We start from the raw sequence: 21567 nt of genomic DNA on the forward strand, positions 1-21567 counted from the left end.
CATTCAATCAGATCATGGCCGATCTGTACTTCAACTCCATTTACCCGCCTTTAATCCATATCCCTTGATAAAGGGGCTAGGAAAATTGGTCCAATTTGTGATTGGACAGGACAGCTTTCATCATGCTCAGTCTGTGCAGTGTTTACCAGCTCTTACTGAATGAACAGAAACCCCACAGCTATAGAGCTCGCATTGCTAAATAATGGGGCTACTAATACTTTAATGTTTAATTGCACAACACAAAGTTAAAGGAAATTGGTTCAAATAACAGACCTTAAACTGCTCTTGGTGTTGAGGATAAAAGTATCAAATTGCAACATGGCAATCACAATCACACAATGCACGAAAGGTCATTCATTTGCCTGCATCAGTCCTCGGCAGAGCATGTAATTTTAGACAGTTCATTAACTTCCTTGCAAATTATTTGCGATCACCTTCAATGGTTCTGTGTTATAAGCAGTTTTTTTCTCTTTCGAGAAACGCTCGGTAGAACTCAATAAACTGTATTGCCAAAATCTTTGTAACTTTAGGTTATAGCGCATCGGTGCCAGCCCAGCCTTTGCTGCTCACTGCCTTTGAGGAATGAGACCATTTTTATCTGATCAATACAACTGCCAATTGGACACATTAAAAAGAGAAAGGCTTTCATTGATAGGGCGCCTTATCACACATCTCTCAGAAACGTCTCTAAAGTGCTTCACATACAAAGAATCGCTTTGAACAGCAGTGATTTTAAGTAGACGTGGCCAGCAATAGATGGAGATATTTCTGGATATTAAGGGAATCAAGGGATTATGGGGATCGGGCGGGTAAGTGGAGTTGAGGTAGAATATCAGCCATGAAGTGTCAGCCGTGGCTCAGTAGATAGCACACTTGCCTTGGATTCAGAAGGTTGTGGGTTCAAGTCCTACTCCAGGGAGCTGAGCACAAAAAAAAAAATCTAGGCTGAGATTCCAGTGCAGTGCTGAGGGAGCGCTGCACTGTCAGAGGTACCGTCTTGTGGATGAGATGTTAAACCAAGACCCTGTCTGCTCCCTCAAGTCGACATAAAAAATTCCATGGCACTATTTCGAAGAAGAGTAGGGGAGTTCTCCCTGCTGTTTTGACCAATATTTATCCCTCAATCAACATAACAAAAAACAGTTTATCTGGTCATTATCACATTACTGTTGCGCAAATTGGTTGCCACCTTTCCCACATTACAACAGTAACTACACTCCAAAAAGTACTTCATTGGCTGTAAAGCACTCTGAGATGTCCAGTGAAAGGTCCTATATAAATCCAGTCTTTCTTTCTGATCTTATTGAAGGGCGAAACAGGCTCAAGGGGCCAAATGGCCTACTCCTACTTCTATTTCTTGTGAGACTTTCGGAAAATTGAATTTTTGATCCATTTGAATAGCATGATATAAATTACTCCACGGGGGAGACCATTTGCCCACCAGGCCTGTGCCATTGCTGGTTCTTCAATGGAGCCAGCTTCTTTAATCTCATTTCCCCCCTCCCTGCCCCTTGCTCCCCTATTTCCTTTCTCATATTCTCTTTTCAAAATAATTATCTGATTTCCTTTGAAATGGTGTTCATAGTCTGCATCAATAGCCACTTGTGGCCAAGCATTCAGTTTACTAAAATGTCTTTTGATTTCTGGTAAATTGTACAAATTCTTCAAGGTGGTACTCCCGAGAACGTTTCTAATTAGTTAATCAGTAGAAATGATCTTGCACTTGGTATTCTCTTAAAACCTTTGATGATCTTGAAAAATATTACTATATACCTCCTTAATTTCAGTGAAAAAAAACTCATTTTTTGTCAAGCCAGTCTTCATAAATATAATTTTCTATTCCTGGTGTGAATCTCTGCTGTACTCTTTCTATAGCCATGCTTTCCTTCCTATAATGGACTGCCAAACTGCATACAATAGTGCAACGTTAACTCTGTTTCGCTCTCCACAGATGTTGCCTGACCTGCTGAGTATTTCCAGCATTTTCTGTTTCTATTGCACACAAGACTCCCTTCCGTGGTCCGACCAACTTTTTGTACAAATTCAACATCTGTTCCTTGCTTTTTTGTCCTGCAAAAATGAAATATCAGTATTTGTTTTTTTAAAATGACCTTTTCTGCCTGGAGTCCCATCTTTAATGATCTATGTTCCAGCACCCCTAGATCACTCTGTTCCTGCATTCTGTTAAGTATCTTGCCATTTCGAGATGACTTCCTTTGACTTCTCTTTTTACCACAACCAACCAGTTCACATCTCTCCGTAATAAACTGCACCTGCCTCACTCCATTAACCTATCTATGCCCTGCTGCAACCGCCCCATTCCTCCTGCTAGCATCAGCAAACTTAGCTCCCGTTTCTCTTGTGCCTATGTCCAAATCCTTTATTCAGATAACTAAAAATAAAAAAGTCCCAACATAGAGCCCTGAGGCACAACACCACCCAGATCATGCCAATCCAAATACACCCAGTTACCCCTACTCCTTGCTTTCTGTCCCTTTGCCAGCTCTTTATTCATGCAGGTGCATTCCCTTTAATAGCATGTGCCTTCATTTTCATAACAAGTCTCCCACGTGGACCTCATCAAACATCTTCTCAAATCCATGTGCACCGCAATCCCTTTATTTATACACTCTGCCCGAAATTGCAGCATCTCTACCCCATCGGTGGAGGTGCAAGAAAAAGACTTGGATTTATATAGCGCCCATCATGACCACCAGACGTCTTAAAGCGCTTTACAGCCAATGAAGTATTTTTGGAATGTAGTCACTGTTGTAATATGGGAAATGTGGCAGCCAATTTGCTCACACAAAGCTCCCACAAGCAGCAACGTGATAATGACCAGAAAATCTGTTTTTTTGTTATGTTGATTGAGGGATAAATATTGGCCAGGACACGGGGGATAACTCCCCTACACTTCTTCAAAATAGTGCCATGGGATCTTTTATGTCCACTTGAGAGAGCAGACGGGACCTCAGTTTAAAGTTTCATCTGAAAGACAGCACCTCCAACAGTGCAGCGCTCCATCAGCACTGCAGTGGAGTGTCAGCCTAGATTTTTTTGTGCTCAAGTCCCTGGAGTGGACGCCGGGGTCACCTGCAGCCTAAGCTGCCAGATCAAGGGGCTGAAGTCATTTCCGTAATTGGGTAGACAACCACTCCTGTGTGGATTCATTAGAGGAGCCTGGCCCATTATACCAGGGGAACGTGGAGCAGCAACCAGCCTCTCCGATTGGAGGACCAGAGACCTGGGAAAAGCAGAAGAATAAAATGTTGCAATTTTTCTTCTGCTCCCAAGTATGTTTTTAAAAAGATAAATCGATGCCCTCCAGGACCGATTACCCCAATGGAATGCACGCCAGATCTTCGCTGGCATGAGATCCACTGTACCCAGGGAAAGCACAATAGCCAAAGTTCCTGTGGTTGCCCAGAAATGGTTTCCAACATGCCCCCAAAGCTGCCCTTGGATGTAGGGCACACGGGTGTAAAACTCACCCACTGCCCTCTTCCCCACAAAGGAATTTGGGCTGCTCTTTTTACATGGGATGGAGACCAGATGGATCTAGGTTCCACCCGAAATTGTGCACTTTCCCCTCAACCCCCGCTTCCCCACCCACCCCAACCCTGTAATGTATTTGCTTCATGGGTTCTTTGCTTAAGAATTCATGGCAACAAATTGCAATTAAGAACTAGTTGGTTTATTAGCAAAAGTTTATCATACTACACATTACCTGTTCATCCACTCGGCTCACAACCACCTGCCTCATTGTGGATCCCCTGAACCCAACTAGCCGGGGCTTTATGGAGTCTTGTGAACATCACATGACTGGCTAAGCCACTCCCAACTCAACAGCTCTACAACTATTTTCTACAACTCTTTTGTTGCAAAACAAAAATAACGTGAAATCAAGTGCCCCCTTACTAAAGTGGGGGGAAAAGGTTACTACACCTGGTATTCCCAGGCGGTCTCCCATCCAAGTACGAACTAGGCCCGACACTGCATAGCTTCCGAGATCAGACGACATCAGACATTTTCAGACTAGTGCGGCCGTAGACAAGAACGCTAGTTCCTTCGAGCCGGAATTGAACCAGCGACCTAAGGATGACTTTGCTTTGTATTCCACTACAGTCCTCCGCTCTACCAACTGAGCTATCAAAGGGAAGCGGCAAAGCCTTCTGCACCTGGTATTCCCACACGGTCTCCCATCCAAGTACTAACCAGGCCTGATTCTGCTGAGCTTCCAAGATCAGACGTTCTCAGACTAGTGTGGCCGTAGGTATTGGCACACAGATGTTTCTGCCCAGTTTTGAACCCGGGATCTGTCGCGGGTTAGGTGAACGTGTAACAACTATACTACAGAAATGCTACAAACCTGTGAGCATACTCACAGGTGCATACATTACACCCCCCTAAAGTGATCAAGCAGTTAAATTAACTTAGACTAGCCCTTTACAAATCTATGCTGACCATCCCGTATTGGCCGATGCCTTTTTTTTAAAGTGTTCAGGAATTTAATCCCCATTACGGACTCTAGGGCCGATAAATTAGTTTGTGTATGTCAACTTCTCTCCCCAGCAGTTTACCCACAATTGAACTACGACTAACTGGCCTATAATTTCCTAACTTATACCTTTGCTTTTGAACAGGGTGTGTAGGATTTGCAACCCTCCAACCTTTTGGCACAATTTGTGTTTCCAAAAATGTTATACAGGATTACATACGATATACGACACAGAACATAAGAACGCAAGAAATAGGAGTAGATGTAGGTGTCGGCCATTCGGCCCCTCGAGCCTGCTTCGTCATTCAATATCATGGCTGATCGGATCCTGGCCTCAACTCCACTTCCCTGCTGCTCCCCATAACCCTTGTCTCCCTTATCGTTCAAAAATCTGTCTATCTCCAGCTTAAATATATTCAAACAGGCCATTCGGCCCAACCAATCCATGCCAGCATTTATGCTCCACTCGAGTTTCCTCCCATCTTTCCTCATCTAAATCGATCAGCGTAACCCTCTATTCCCTTCTCCCTCATATACTTGTCTAGCCTCCTCTGAAATGCATCTATACTATTTACTTCAACCACTCCCTGTGGTAGCAAGTTTCACATTCTCAACACTCTTTAGGTAAAGAAGTTTCTTCTGATTCCCTATTGGATTTCTTGGTGATTATCATATGTTGGTATTTTCAGAAAGTTATGGTTAATAATACATTTTGGTAGGCAGAATGAGACACAATACAAGCTAAATGGTACCATTTTAAAGGGGATGCAAGAAGAGAGACCTGGGGGGGTGGTTTGTGCACAAATCTTTGAAGGTGACAGGTCAGGTTAACAAAGCAGTTAATACTGCATATGGGATCCTGGGCTTTATAAATAGAGGCAGAGAGTACAAAAGCCAGGAAGTTATGCTAAACCTATATAAAACACTAGTTCGGCTGCACCTGAGGTATTGGGCCAGAAATCCCGGCCTCCCCTGGTCCGTACGGAGTGTGTATAGACCCGGGGAGGCATCACAAAAGCCGGTTTTCGGCATGCAATGCGCATGCGCCGAAAACCGGCTTTTCCGATTTGTCAAGCTCTGGCTTGATGGATCCTCCGTATCCCCACAGCCAGGACATTTGCACGGCAAGATTGCGGTCTTTACCCATCTCTTGCCCAGCAAATGTTCTGAAAACTCTTGCGCCTGATAAAAGCAGGTGCATAGCCTACTTTTATCAGCCTAAGAGTTTTAAAACGTACAAAAACATATAAAAATAAAATTAAAACATATTTTAATGTTAAAAACCCTGCCCATAAGTTTATTTTTAGCCTTAATTAAAAAAACTTTTTAAAAAAAAAATCGGGAAATATATATTTTTTCTAAGACATTTATTAACTTTAATTTCAATTAATTTTAATTATGTGAGGTATGTTTTTTTATTTTTTATTATGGTGTTTAGTTTTTTTTTCATTAATAGCAACGGGAACACGTAGATACAGAGTTCTCATTGCTATTAACGAAAATGCTGTGTAATACTTTACCTGATTGGTTGTGCAGTCATGCGTGTCTGCACCGTCTGTGTTGGAACCTGGAGGACGGGAAGAGAAGGCCTCCCCACCGGATTCTGAGGCACCTCCGGGACCACCAAGTAAATTCATAAAAATTCCCCGGTCGGAGGCGATCGCCCGAAAGCAGCCACCGAGCAGAATTTCAGAGCCATTGTTTCCACGCTCCAGGAAAGACATGAAGGCTTTGGAGAGGGTACAGACGAGATTTACTAGAATGGTTTCAGGGATGAGGGACTACAGTTACGTGGATAGACTGGAGAAGTCTGGTTATTCTCCTTACAGCAGAGAAGGCCAAGAGGAGAAATAAACACAGAAAATGCTGGAGACACTCAGCGGGCCAAGCAGCATCTGTGGAGAAAGGAACAGAGTTAATGTTTCAGGTCGATGACCTTGCGTCAGAAGGCTAAGAGGAGATCTGATAGAGGTTGTTTAAAATCATGTCAGGTTTAGATAAAGAGAATGAGAATTTTTAATGTGAGGCACTGGGCGATCAGGAGCCAATGTAAGTCAGCAAGGACAGGGGTGATGGGTGAGCGGGATTTTATACAGGATAAGATACGGGCAGCGATGCTTTGGACAAAGTGAAGCTTTCACAGGGTGGAGGATGAGAGGCCGGCCAGGAAAGCATTGGAATAGTTGAGGTGACACAGGCATTTTACAAATTGGACACCTAAAAGCCTTTGCTGTATCTTTTCCTGTTGACTTCCAGTCTTCTTTCATACTTCCCTCCTAAGCTTTTTATTTCTCGTAGTTGTCTTCGGTATTATTTGCCCTGTAATAGAAACATAGAAAATAGGTGCAGGAGTAGGCCATTCGGCCCTTCGAGCCTGCACCACCATTCTATAAGATCATGGCTGATCATTCCCTCAGTACCCCTTTCCTGCTTTCTCTCCATACCCTTTGATCCCCTTAGCCATCAGGGACATATCTAACTCCCTCTTGAATATATCCAATGAACTGGCATCAACAGCGTTCTGCGGCAGGGAATTCCACAGGTTAACAACTCAATGAAGAAGTTTCTCCTCATCTCAGTCCTAAATGGCCTACCCCTTATCCTAAGACTGTGTCCCCTGGTTCTGGACTTCCCCAACATCGGGAACATTCTTCCCACATCTAACCTGTCCCGTCCCATCAGAATCTTGTATGTTTCTATGAGATCCCCTTTCATCCTTCTAAACTCCAATGTATAAAGGCCCAGTTGATCAAGTCTCTCCTCATATGTTAGTCCAGCCATCCTGGAAACCAGTCTGGTGAACCTTCGCTGCACTCCCTCAATAGCAAGAACATCCTTCCTCAGATTAGGAGACCAAAACTGAACACAATATACCAGGTGAGGCCTCACCAAGGCCCTGTACAACTGCAGTAAGACCTCCCTGCTCCTATACTCAAATCCCCTAGCTATGAAGGCTAACATACCATTTGCCTTCTTTACCGCCTGCTGTACCTGTATGCCAAACCTGTATAATTATTACATTGCTGACTTACATTGGCTCCTGATCGCCCAGTGCCTCACATTAAAAATTCTCATTCTCTTTATCTGTATAATTATTATATACCGCCTTTCAAAACAACAATAACTTGCATTTATATAACCCCTTTAATGTAGTAAAACGTCCCAAGGCATTTCACAGCAGTGCTATCAGACAAAATTTGACATCGAGCTACATAAGGACATATTAGAACAGGTGAACAAAAGCTTGGTCAAGGAGGTCGATTATAAGGAGCCTCCTAAAAGGAGGAAAGAGAGGTAGAGAGGCGGAGGGGTTTAGGCAGGGAATTTCAGAGCTTAGGGCCTTGGCAGCTGAAGACACGGCCACTAATGGTGGAGCGATGAATATCAGGGATGCTCAAGAAGCCAGAATTGGAGAAGCGCAGAGACCTCAGAGGGTTGTGGAATAGGGCGAACATATATCCCTGTTTTCTGGGGGCAGTCCCGGGATTAGGTATCGTGTCCCCGGGCAAACAATGTCCCTGGAAGAGTCCCCGGTTCAGGAAACTCGTCCCCGAATACGCGCCAGTTCAAAGTTGCCCTGCGGAGGGTCAATAAAGTGGGCGGGGCTGCAGGGCCAGGCGGGTTCCGATTAGTGGGAGGGATGTCGACCTCCTGTTTTCAACCAGTAGAAGGGGTGGACTCACTGAGGGGACTTTAATTTATGTGGCTGCAGTACACATGATCCGACCCCTCCCAACCCCAAATCCCTGGATAGTCCTGTGAAATTCGGTTGAAGAGAAATCGGCCCCGGAGCCAAAATGTTCGAGTGGCGGGAGCCTCTAGTAACCGGCACAATGAGCGGTGGCAGGAGCTGGCTGGGGTGGATGTCCCGGGAACCGGAGCAGAGCGCACTCCGCCGCCTCCAAACTTCTACCATCCTGTGTGTGTAGCAGTGTTTCCGAGTTTCACTCCTGAAAGGCCTGGCTCTAATATTTAGGCTAGGCTCCCTCGTCCTACAAACCCCAACCAGCGGAAATAGCTTTTCCCTATCTACCCTGTCTGTCGGGCTGTGAGAAGGGGGAGGAGCCGGTGATTGTGGTCGGCCGATGCTGTGGGAATGCATTTTTCAGGCGGAAAGTTCCGGCGCTGTTTTTAGCAGATTCAGTTTGCGTCAAAATAACCAAAGGTGGTTGCCTCGCTGCCCTGTGCAACCTACATTTTCCGTCTTGTCTACTTTGCTGTACTCACACCCTGTGTGACCTCAGATTGGGTTTAGAATATATGGCCAGCCTATTGTAGGGCTGGAGGAGGTTACAGAGATAGGGAGGAGCGAGGCCATGGAGAGATTGGACAATAAGGATGAGAATTAAAAAATATGATGTCTGCTTTAATCTCTTGATTGATCCATCGAATCTCTCCTAGAATTGCAATGTATTGAGTAAACTGGGAGCTTGGGGTTTCTGCAGATATGCAGTGGTGTCTCCCTCTGGGCTACATTTCATGTTTTGTGCAACGTGACCACACACAGGATATAACTTGGTCATTGATTCCACTCCAGCATCAGGAACTACTCTGAAAAAGAGGGAGGTGAGGGGGTGGGGGGGACGGAGGGGAAGAAACAGGAGTAGGCCATTCAGCCCCTCGAGCCTGTTCCACCATTCAATGATATCATGGCTGATCTGTGACCAACTCTTTTGGCCCATATCCCTGAATACCTTTGGTTAACAAAAATCTATGAATCTCCGATTTATAATTAACAATTGATCTAGCATTTGTGGAAAAGAGTATCAAACTTCTACCACCCTTTGGGCCCAAGTTTCAGCCTCAGTTGCTCCTGATTTTTTGGAGCAACTGGTGTAGAACAGAGTATCTTAGAAATTCAAATTCTCGGCATTTAGTTTGCTCCAGTTTTAGTCAGTTAGAACAGTTTCACTTTGGAACAGAATTTCTTTTTCAAAAGGGGGCGTGTCCGGCCACTTTCGCCTGTTTTCAAAGTTTCGGCAGTGAAAACTTACTCCAAACTAACTTAGAATGGAGTAAGTGAAGATTTTTGTACGTTCGAAAAAAACCTTGTCTACACTTTAGAAAATCAGGCGTAGGTTACAAATTAGACGTAGGGAACGAGGTGGGGGGGGAGGGGGGTAGAAGGGAAGTCATTAAATTCTACAATCAATCCTTAGTTATACTTATACAAATATTATACAAATAAATCCAACCTGAATAAAAATTTATAAGCAAAGAAAAGATTAAATAAACCATGTTCCTACCTGTGTGAAAGTGCTTCAGGCAGGCCTTTCATGTTGGAGACAGGCAGGGGTGTGGCGTCAGTGTCTCGACGGCAGCCCCAACAGCGGCAGCAAGCAGCCTTCGAGCTGAGCTGCTGTGCTGCAGGCAGGCCTTCATTCTGTTAGTGGCTGGCCAGCAGCCGAAGGATCAACACCGGAGGCACGCAGCTTTTCAAGGGGGTTGAGGCCATTCAGCCATGGGATAGGAGCGGCGTCAGTGGCTGGCCGGCAGCCGAAGGATCAACACCGGACGCACGCAGCTTTTCAAGGAGGCTGAGGCCATTCGGCCATGGGATGGGAGCGGCGTCAGTGGCTGGCCGGCAGCCGAAGGATCAACACCGGACGCACGCAGCTTTTCAAGGGGGCAGAGGCCATTCGGCCACGCTTAAGGGACGGCTCGACGGCAGCCGAGTCCTTTTAAAAATGGCCGAGTGCCAATGTTTGTTTGACACTGCGCGTGTCCGCACGCTCCAACGCGCACGCGCAGGGTTGCTGGCACCACGTTGGCTCATTTAAATTGGACCCGCCCCCCATTACTTACAGAATCGGCGCGAGTGTTTGGCTCCGCCCCCCGCTGTGAAGAGCGCGCCACGCCAAGCTGAGATCGAGCTCCGAGGAGCCGGAGAATATCGAAGTTTTTCTCTGGCGCACTTTTAGGCGGCAAGAGCAGGCGTCCAGCTCGGAGGTGCGCCGTTTTCGGCGCGGGCCAAAACTTGGGGCCTTTTTGTGTAGAAGAGTTTCCTAATTTTATTTCTGAAAGGTCTGGCTCTAATTTTTAGACTATGCCTCCTAGTCCTAGAATCCCCAACCAGCAGAAATAGTTCTCTCTATCTACCATGAATATTCAACTTAATAGCTTGAAAACTTCGATCTGATCACCCCATAACCATCTAAATTCTAGGGAATACAACCCTAAGTTGTGTAATCTCTCTTCGTAACTTAACCCTTGGCGTCCGGGTATCATTCTGGTAAACCTACTCTGCACTCCCTCCAAGGCCAATATATCCTCCTCAAGGTGTGGTGCCCAGAACTGCTCACAGTACTCCAGGTGTGGTCTAACCAGGGTTTTGTAGAGCTGCAGCATAACTTCTACCCCCTTGTATTCTAGTCCTCTAGATATAAAGGCCAGCATTCCATTAGCCTTTTTGATTATTTTCTGTACCTGTCCATGACATTTTAATGATCTGTGTAGCTGGACCCCCAACTCCCTTTTAGCTCTTCACCGTTTAGTTAGCTTTTCACCAGAGAGGGAGAGAGGAAGATGAAGGGGGAAGGAGGGAGAGAGGCGGCGACGAAGAGAGGGAGAGGAAGAGAACATAAAGCATCACAGGGCAATCCAGCTAAACACTTTCCTCATAATCAACATCTCCCAGTCAAAGGGCAGAATGAGGCAGTAACACAAGGAAGTTATTTATAGAATGTTGCTAGGTTAGTCGGTGGCAATGGTATTATAATACTGTCACTGCATACATGTGGAATAATATCAAACATTCTGAACTACCTATCTGTCTGGCCTTCTGGCTGGGTGGCGGTTAGCAGTTGTATAAGTGAGAAAAAGAAACATGAAACCAAGGAAAAATATTATAAAACGAGTCAAAAATCAGAACAGGTAACTGCAATGTCACAATAATGTGGCAATTAAAAATCCAAACAAACTTGCTTTTGAAGGTGCACGAAGAGGAGAGAGACCCAGCCTGTTCATCCTTTCCCGATATGTATACCCTCGCATTTCTGGCATCATCCTTGTAAATCTTTTCTGCACCCTCTCAGAACTGTACGCAGTACTCCAAGTGTGGTCTAACCAAGGTTCGATGCAGGTTTAGCATAACTTCCTTACTTTGTAACTCTATAGGGCTAGAAATTTGGTTGGATAGCGCCCCTCGCGAAGGTCGGAAGCGGGACGCTAAAGGGTTTGCAGTCGCGTGCCGTTCGGCACATTCAGTGTGCCGGTACCGGCGGCGTTGAGGAGTATCGCCCGGAAGCGTCACACACAACGCCCCCAGTATCGACAAGGCTGCAACATTTGGTCTGTGCTGCACCTGTAGTGCCCCCTAGTGACATCGCCAGAGAAAGCTGGGGTGCAGAGCTGCCCGGGGCACCAAGGGAAGGAATGAATGCATGAGGTAAGTGTGATTGTTTTTTTGCGTTTTAACTTTATTTGGGGTGAGTAATGTATCGGGAATATTTTTAGTGTTTTTTGATCAGATTCTTTTTTTTTTTGCAGGGAGGCCTCTCTCGTGACACTACGAAGCCGGCTCTTTAGCTCGGGATATTTAGTTGCTCACCTGGCCGAGCGCCTCAAGAGAAGTGTGGAACGGTTCCCTTAGCGCTCCGCTCCACACTCAGGGCACAACCACTGAATTTTGCTGTTCCCGTCGCTAAGTCATTTCCGGCGCTAAATTTAGCGCCTGCCTGACATTAGTGCCTTAGGAACCCTCCAATCAGATTTCCAGCCCTATACCTCGAGAAATAAACTCTAGTTTATGGTTGGACGAGCAGCATTCCCACTCCACCACACTTCCAGTGAGGGCGCACAGGGCTTGGAATTCTGGCGTGGGTGGACACTTGCTCGTTAAGTATGTTATGAGACATAAATTCAGGACATTATGCATCCAGTGTCATCCAAGGCTGCTCGGGTCAATGCACACTCCACTGGCAATTTAAAATATGTATAATTTGAATTCTTAAGACAGAATTAGCAGAAAATAAAGTCCTTTCCATGAATATAAAGGACTGCCTCAGGTACAAACCAATTTCTTTATATGTTGCCACATAATAGCATTGCAGTGGAATGGGAGCTACAGCTAACTGGGCTCCATGTGGTAATAATCAGTTTATTACCTGCAAGATCGCGAGAGACTCCAGCAAGATTTAATTTCATTTCAATGTAAAGCAACGCTTGAAGCAACAGGATGGGGGCTGGGAGAGGTTTCCGAAACATGCTGCTGTTGGGGAAATCTCGGCACAAGTTGGAATAAAATTCGTGAAATCTAAATTTACGTCTCTGTCTATCTTGTTTTTGATCCAAGTTCGTTTTTTTAATGAAACGGCAGAACACCACGGATGCTGTAAATCTGAAACAAACAAAAAATGCTGCCTGGTGCCTGACTTGCTGAGTATTTACAGCATTTTCTGTTTATATTTCGTATTTGTTTTTTTTTTTAAAAAGTCCATCGATTTTCCAGGAAGTCTCCAGTGCAGCACTTACCAGCAATGGCCAGAGACGACAACTATGAAGATTTAGAGGAATGCTCGCAGATTCAAATGAATCCAATTCCAATGAGATACAGAGGACAATCTCAAACACATCAATAATGCAGGTCACTGCCCAAGCTCCACAGCTATGGCTTTGTAGCAAAACTCTGTTTGTTTGCATCAAACAGGGTCTTATTAACGGGACACAACTCTGAAAACCGAGGCAGGAATGACTCCATACAGACCAAAATCAGAAGAGTTGGGTATTGTGTGACAGGAGCACATGTTCCTAATAATTAACCCGTAAATCTCTTTAAGGCTCGTCTATTTAGATTGATAGATATGAATGCTTTTTTTTTTTTAAAAGTGTGTTCTCTTTAAGAGGCTTTGAAGAGTTACTGAGTCCGTGAGGGAGCTGAAATAATGTACATGGGTAAAATTGGACAATTATGAAAGCAGAAAAGATCTCTTTGTAGTCAGTCTCTGAAATTTCTCCCAAGTCAATTCCTTGGCATCAGCCATGGCTCAGTGGGTAGCACTCTCGTCTGAGTCAGAAGGTTGTGGAGCCCTACTCCAGAGACATAATCCAGGCTGACACTCCAGTGCAGTACTGAGGGAGTGTTACACAAGAATATAAGAAATAGCAGCAGGAGTAGGCCATTTGACCCCTCGAACCTGCTCCACTATTAAATATGATCATGGCTGATCAGATCTTGGCCTCAACAATTCCCTGCCCGCTCCCCATAACCCTCAACTCCCTTATCGTTCAAAAATTTGTCGATCTCCACCTTAAATATATTCAATGACCCAGCCTCCACTGCTCTCTAGGGTAGAGAATTCAAAAGATTCACGATCCTCATAAGAAATTCCTCATCATTTCCATTTTAATTGGTGACCCTTATTCTGAAACTATGCCCCCTAGTTCTAGATTCCCCCATGAGGGGAAACATCCTCTCTGCATCTACCCTGTCAAGCCCCCTCAGAATCTTATACATTTCAATAAGATCATCTCTCATTCTTCTGAACTCTAATGAATATAAACCCAAACTGCTCAACCTTTCTTCATAAGACAGCCTGTTCATCTCAGGAATCAACCTCGTGAACCTTCTCTGAACTGCCTCCGATGCAAGTATATCCCTCCTTAAATAAGGAGACCAAAACTGTACGCAGTACTCCAGGTGCAGTCTCACCAATACCCTGTACAGTTGTAGCAGGACTTCATTACTTTTATACTCCATCCCCCTTGCAATAAAGGCCAACATTCAATTTGCCTTGCTAATTACTTGCTGTACTTGCATGCTAACTTTTTGTGTTTCATGTACAAGGACCCTCAAATCCCTCTGCACTGCAGCATTTTGTAATCTCCCTATTTAAATAATAATTTGCTTTTTTATTTTTCCTACCAAAGTAGATAACCTCGCATTTTCCCACATTATACTCCATCTGCCAAATTTTTGCCCACTCACTTAACCTATTTATAACCCTTTGCAGATTATTTGCACCCTCCTCACAACTTGCTTTCCCACCTATCTTTGTATCAGCAGCAAATTTGGCTACATTACACTCGGTCCCTTCATCCAAGTCATTAATATAGATTGCAAATAGTTAAGACCCCTCACTGATCCCTGTGGTACCACACTAGTTACAATTTACCAATCTGAAAATGAACCATCTATCCCGACACTCTGTTTTCTGTTAGTTAGCCAATCCTCTATCCATGCTAATATATTACTCCCAACCCAGTGAGCCCTTATCTTGTGCAGTAACCTTTTATGTGATACCTCATCGAATGCTTCCTGGAAATTCAAATACACAACATCACTAGTTCCGCTCTATCCATCCTGCTCATTACATCCTCAAAGAACTCCAGTAAATTTGTCAAACATGATTTCCCTTTCATAAAACCATGCTGACTCTGCTTGATTGTATTATGATTTTCTAAATGTCCTGCTACTGCTTCCTTAATAATGGACTCCAGCATTTTCCCAATGACAGATGTTAGGCTAACTGGTCTATAGTTTCTGGCTTTCTGTCTCCTTCCTTTCTTAAATAGGGGTGTTACATTTGCGGTTTTCCAATCTGCTGGGACCTCTCCAGAATCCAGGGAATTTTGGTAGATTGCAACCAATGCATCCACAATCCCTGCAGCCACTTCTTTTAAAATCCGAGGATGCAGGCCATCAGATCCAGGGGACTTGTCCACCTTTAGTCTCATTAGTTTGCCTCATATTTTTTCTCTAGTGACAGTGATTGTTTTAAGTTACCCCCTCCCAATAACCCCTTGATTATTATTGGGATGCTGTTAATGTCTTCTATCGTGAAGACTGATACAACTTATTTGTTCAAAGCCTCTGTCATTTCCCTGTTTCCCATTATTAATTTGCCAGTCTCACCCTCAAAGGACCAACATTTACTTGAGCTACTCTCTTCCTTTTTATATACCTGTAGAAACTGTCTGTTTTTATATTTCTTGCTAGTTTACTCTTTTTCTCTTATTTTTTTTAGTCGTCCTTTGCTGGTTTCTAAAAATTTCCCAATCCTCTGGCCTTCCACTATTCTTCACAACATCGTATGCCTTGGTTTTCAATTTGATGCCATCCTGTACTTCCTTAGTTAGCCACGGATGGTTCATCCTTCTCTTAGTGAGTCTTTCTTTCTCACTGGAATATATCTTTGCTGAGAGTTATGAAATATGTCCTTAAATGTTTGCCACTGCTTATCCACCGTCTTACACTTTATCTATTTTCACAGTCCACTTTAGCCAACAGTGTTGCACTGTTGGAGGTGCCGTCTTTCGGATGAGACATTAAACATCAGGTGGATGTGAAAGATCCCACGGCACTATTCCGAAGAGCAGGGGAGTTCTCCCAGTGTCCCGGCCAATATTTATCCCTCAATCAACATCACTTAATTAGAAATCATAGAAATTTACAGCACAGAAGGAGACTATTCGGCCCATCATGCCTGTGTCGGGTCTTTGAAAGAGCTATCCAATTTAATCCCACACCCCAGCCTTTTCCCCATAACCCTGCAAATTAGTCCTCTTCAAGTGCATGTCTAACTGCCCTTTGAAATTTCCTATGGAATTTGATCGAGGTGGTGGATTCCAGGTACATATATATAAAAAATTCTCATTCCCCTCTATTTCTTTTGCCAATTATTTTAAATCTATGACCTCTGGTTACTGACTCACCTGGCAGAGGAAAGCATTTCTCTCTACTTGCTCTATCAAAACCCCTTATAATTTGAATACAATTGGATTTTTTTTTGTTCCTTTCCATAACTACTTTAAACCTAATTATATCATGATCACTACCAGATGTTGTTGCACTGAAACACACTCCACTTGCCCTAGTTCATTCCCTATTAGATCCAGCACTGATTCCTACCTTGTTGGGCTAGAAACATACTGATTAAGAAAGTTCTCCTGTACACATTGTAGGAATTAATCAATAATAAAGTTCATCGACCCATCGAAAGGTCATCGACCTGAAACATTAACTCTATTTCTCTCTCCACAGATGCTGCCTGACCTGCTGAGTATTTCCAGCATTTTTTGCTTTTATTTCAGATTTCAGCATCTGCAGTATTTTGCTTTTTTTAAATTGGGAATTCTTCACCTCCTTGACCTTTATACTGTTATTTCCAGTCTATATTAGGGTAATTGAAGTCTCCTACTATTACTACTCTATTATTTTTACATTTTTTTGAAATGTGCTTACAGATTTGCTCCTCTCCTAGGATGAGAGGGTTATCCTATGAGGGGAGATTGAGTACATTGGGCCTATACTCTCTGGCATTTAGAAGAACAAGAGGTGATCTCATTGAAATATACAAGAGTCTGAGGAGAATTGACAGGGTCGATGCGGAGAGATTGTTACCCCTGGCTGGAGAGTCTAAAACTAGGGGGCATAGTCTCAGAATAAGGGGTCAGCCATTTAAGATTGAGATGAGGAGGAATTTCTTCACTCAGATGGTTGTGAATTTTGGAATTCTCTACACCAAAGGGCTGTGGATGCTGATTCATTGAGTATATTCAAGGCTGAGATAGATAGATTTTTGGAGTTGAGGGGAATCAAGGGAGATCAAGTGGAGTTGAGGTCGAAGATCAGCCATGATCTTACTGAATAACGGAGCAGGCTCGAGGGGTCATATGGCCTACTCCTGCTCGTAATTCTTATGTTATATCTCCTTCTCACTATTTGGGGTTCAACAGTAAACATCCAGAATGTAACAGCTCCATTCCTGTTCATTAACTGTAACCAAATAGTTTATTTGACCATTTATTACATTTCTGTTTGTGGGATCTTGCCGTGCACAAATTGGTTGCCGCGTTTCCTACATGTCAACAGTGACTATACTTCAAAAGTACTTAGAATAGAAATTTACAGCACGGAAGGAGGCCATTTAGGCCCATCGTGTCCACGTCGGCTGACCAAGAGCTATCCAGCCTAATCCCACTTTCTAGTTCTTGGTCTGTAGCCCTGCAGGTTACGGCACTTCAAGTGCATATCCAAGGATTTTAAAAATGTGGTGAGGCTTTCTGCCTCTACCACCCTTTCAGGCAGTGAATTTCAGGCAGTGAATTCCAGACCCCAACCACCCTCTGGCTGAAGACATTTCCCCTCATATCTCCTCTAAACCTCTCCCCAATTACTTTAAATCTATGCCCCCTCGTTGTTGATCCCTCTGCCAAGGGAAAAAGGTCCGTCCTATCCACTCTATCCAGGCCCCCCATAATTTTATACACCTCAATCAGGTTGCCCCTCAGCCCCCTCTGTTCTAAAGAAAACAGATCCAGCATCTCCAATCTTTCCTCATAGCCAAAATTCTCCAGTCCAGGCAACATTCTTGTAAATCTCCTCTGTACCCTTTCCAGTGCAATCACATCTTTCTTATGATGTCGTGGCCAGAACTGCACACACTACTTCAACTGCGGCCTAACCAGTGTTTTACACAGTTCAAGCATAACCTCCTTGCTCTTGTATTCCATGCCTCGACTAATAAAGGCAAGTATTCCATATGCCTTCTTAACCACCTTATTTACCACCTAGCCTGCTACCTTTAGGGATCTGTGGACCTGCACTCCAATGTCCCTTTGTTCCTCTACACTTTTCAGTGCTGTACTATTTAATGGCCTAGAAATTCCGATCGAGGTCGTCCCGTGGGCAAACTACTGAAAAAGGGAAAAAAAATGTGCACTTACCCGAAGGTGCTGCGCTCGCTCGAACTTCCGATCCTGAGGCCTTCACTCACTGCGCATCGGAGCGCGTGCACGTTGGGACGTCCGTATGCTGGAGTCACATGGCTCTGGGCAGCCAATCAAGGTACAGTATTTTCTCATTCATAATAATGGGAACTCCGTAATTTGGAGTTCCCATTATTATGAATGAGAAACCTCCCCAAACACACAAAACACTAATAAAAAATAGAAAAATACACTGCATATTTAAGATTCATTTAAATTAAAGTTCTTATTAAAAAAAATTCCCGACTTTTTAAAAAGTTTTTTTTAATTATGCCTTAAAATAAACTTACCATAGTGGGGAGGGTTTTTAAACAATAAAATATGGTTTCATGTGTGTTTATTTAATTTAATTTTAATGTTTACGTATGTTTTTAAACACTTGCGCCTGTAAAAATAGGCTATACGCCTGCTTTTTCAGGCGCAAGATTTTTGAGGACATTTGCTGAACAAGATATGCGTAAATATCGCAAATCTTGCCCTGCAAGTGTACTCGCTCCTAATATGCGCGAGATCTGTCAAGCCAGAAACTTGACAGATTGGAAAAGCCATTTTTCAGCGCATGAGCATTGCGCGCTGAAAACCGGCTTTTCTGATGCCTTCCTGAGTCCGTAGAAACTTCGTACGGACCCAGGACATCGGAATTTCAGGGTCACTGTGTATTCCCTTGCCTTGTTAGATCTCCCCAAATGCATTATCCCACACTTATCCAGACTGAATTCCATTTGCCACTGTTCCGCCCTCCTGACCTGTACATTGATATCTTCTTGAAATCCGTAGCGTTCGTCTTCATTATCAACCACACAGCCTATTTTAGTGTCATCTGCAAACTTCTTAATCATACCTCCAAATTCAAGTCCAAGTCATTGATATATACCACAAAAAGCAAGGATCCCAGCACTGAGCCCTGCGGAACCCCACTGGATACAGCCTTCCAGTCATAAAAACATTGATCAACCATTACCCTTTGCTTCCTGCCCGAGCCAATTTTGGATCCAACTTGCCACTTTGCCCTGGATCCCATGGGCTCTTACTTTCCTGACCAGTCTGCCATATGGGACCTTATCGAAAGCTTTGCTAAAATCTAAATACACTACATAATATGCACTGCCCCCATCGACCCTCCTGGTTACCTCCTCGAAACATTGAATCAAGTTAGCCAGACACAACCTTCCCTTAACAAATCCATGCTGACTAACTTGAAAAATCCATGTCTTTCCAAATGAAGATTTATCCTGTCCCTCGCGATTCTTTCTAATAATTTTCCCATCACTGAGGTTAGGCTGACTGGCCTGTAATTACTCGGTCTATCCCTTTCTCCTTTTTTAAACAAAGGAACAACATTAGCAGTCCTCCAGTTCTCTGGCACCACACCTGTAAACTTCATTGGCTGTAAAGCACTTGAGATGCCCAGAGGTCATGAACACCGCTATATAAATACAAGTTCTTTCTTTTTTCTGAAGGGGATCACCAGCACTTTTTGTTTAAGCAAAAAAACCATTAAATTCAAGGAAGACACAAAGTGTGTTAAAATTCATCACAAGGCTTTGCAACGGGCAAGAGGCACCAATGGTCATAGTTGCTCTTTTGAGATTTCTTTAAGCTTATTTCAAATGGCCGCCACGTGCACACCTACCATATCTTTAAAAGCATTTTCAATTGCTCCAATAACCAAACTCTCGTGCGCAATCTTCTTCTCGATGAAGAAGCGTGTTGGGGGGCTGCTCGGTGACCCCGGAGTCCCCATCGATCCCCGCAGCGAGGCGGCTCGGGTTAACGTCCTTGTGTTGGTCACCACTTCGGGCTCGTCGTTGAGGCAGGTAGGGGGCAGCACTGCTGAGTTTCGCAGGACACTGGCCACCTCTTGAAGATGCTCTGCTATCTTGTGGTGGAGGAGTTTGGAGGCCACCACAGCAGCGCCAGCTCCTGCATGCCCATCAAAGAGTGCCCAGTAGTTAAACGAAATATCTTCCGCATCCTGCAAGAAAAAGGCAAGATAGGCAACTTCAGTGATGCAACCAACAGTCTGTGCTGCTGAATGAGCATTTCAGCTGCTGGCGACTCTCTTAACTTGATCTTATATTAAGTACTGATACTAACAAAGATAGAACATAGAATGATACAGCACATTTGGAGGTCATTCTGCCCATCGTGCCTGTACCGGCTCTTTGGTAGAGCTCGTCAATTAATCCCACTCTCACTGCTCTTCCCCTACAGCCCTGTAAACTTTTTCCCTTCAAGTATTTATATAATTCTTGTGCTATGTAAATAAATACACACAATCCGCTTAGGATTTTGGACCTCAACAACTAACGGGTTAATTCAATATTACAAGTTCCATTCATATTCACAACTACCACTAGCATTTATATAGTGCCTTTACTACAGTTAAAAAATCCCAAGGCGCTTCACAGGAGCACAGACAAAAAAATTGGCACTGAGCGACATAAGATATTAGGACAGGTGTCCAGAGTTAGGTGTTTCAAGAGCCTCTTAAAAGGAGAGAGGGGAAGGGGAGTTTAGGGAGGGAATTTAAAAGCTTAGCGCATAGACAGCTGAAGGCACGGCTGCTGATGGTGCAGCAATGGAAGTGGGGGGTGCACACAAGGCCAGAATTGGAAGAGCGCAGAGATCTTGGAGGGTGGTAGGGCTGGAGGAGGTTAGAGAGATACTCCAATTTACAACACCACTGGGCAAACCCATTCCACAGGTTATATGGTATGTGTTACCGAGGCAATACTGTCGTTCTACATTCATGCTGGGCAGATTCAACCATTGAATTTCAATGTATCGAACACTTCCCTCTCAGTGCAAGAGCTCCAACAACGAAAATCATTTGGCAATTAACTAGTTTTTTTTTTTAAATGCTCAACTCACTAATCATAGAATCATAGGGCCCAAGTTTCAAGCCGTGCCTAGAATGGCGCAGTCCCGACCTGGACGCCCGTTTTTCGCGCCACAAAGTGCGCCTAAAAAAACCCTCCAGATTCTCCACTTCCCTGCAGGTCCTCTGGCCATCGGCGCAGCGCAGCAGGAGCTGTAGGGGGTGGAGCCAGGCCCCTGTGCCGAAAACAGTGCCAGGACCTCTGCACATGCGCGCTACAGTGGGCACGCAAGTGCAGTAGCTCCAGGCGCCGAACTGTGTGGGAGGGGCCCGAAGCACGCAGCCCCTAGCCCTGGCCGAATGGCCTCACTGGGGCTGCGTGAATAAGGCTCCTCCCACGGCCAGCTCCTGCTTCCTCCCGACCCAACTCGACTCCCGCTTCCCGCCTCCGGACTGGACCGGACCCGACACCCGCTCCCCCCACCCACCCCCCCGGACCGGACCCGACACCTGCTCCCCCTCCCCCCCGGACCGGACCCGA

The 21567-nt window shown here is 44.5% G+C and overlaps 1 protein-coding gene, 1 long non-coding RNA gene and 1 other non-coding gene across 3 annotated transcripts in view; 1 reads left to right on the forward strand and 2 right to left on the reverse strand.

The window, feature by feature from the left end:
* The window catches only part of LOC139280668 (uncharacterized), a 237155-nt gene that overhangs the window by 112128 nt on the left and 103460 nt on the right, over nt 1–21567 (forward strand). The gene's annotated exons all lie outside the window — the stretch shown is intronic.
* Nucleotides 1–21567, reverse strand: part of ppm1h (protein phosphatase, Mg2+/Mn2+ dependent, 1H) — a 198144-nt gene that overhangs the window by 59769 nt on the left and 116808 nt on the right. The window contains exon 3 of the mRNA XM_070900271.1: nt 19839–20180. Within this exon, the coding sequence (XP_070756372.1) occupies nt 19839–20180 (342 nt within the window). The remainder of the gene's footprint in view (nt 1–19838; nt 20181–21567) is intronic.
* On the reverse strand, nt 4065–4156 carry trnay-gua (transfer RNA tyrosine (anticodon GUA)). Its single transcript is given in 2 exon segments — nt 4065–4100; nt 4120–4156. It is a non-coding gene; the product is annotated as a tRNA-Tyr (tRNA).

This window comes from Pristiophorus japonicus, chromosome 15 (genome assembly GCF_044704955.1).
Source record: "Pristiophorus japonicus isolate sPriJap1 chromosome 15, sPriJap1.hap1, whole genome shotgun sequence".
Classification (NCBI taxonomy): Eukaryota; Metazoa; Chordata; class Chondrichthyes; family Pristiophoridae; genus Pristiophorus; species Pristiophorus japonicus.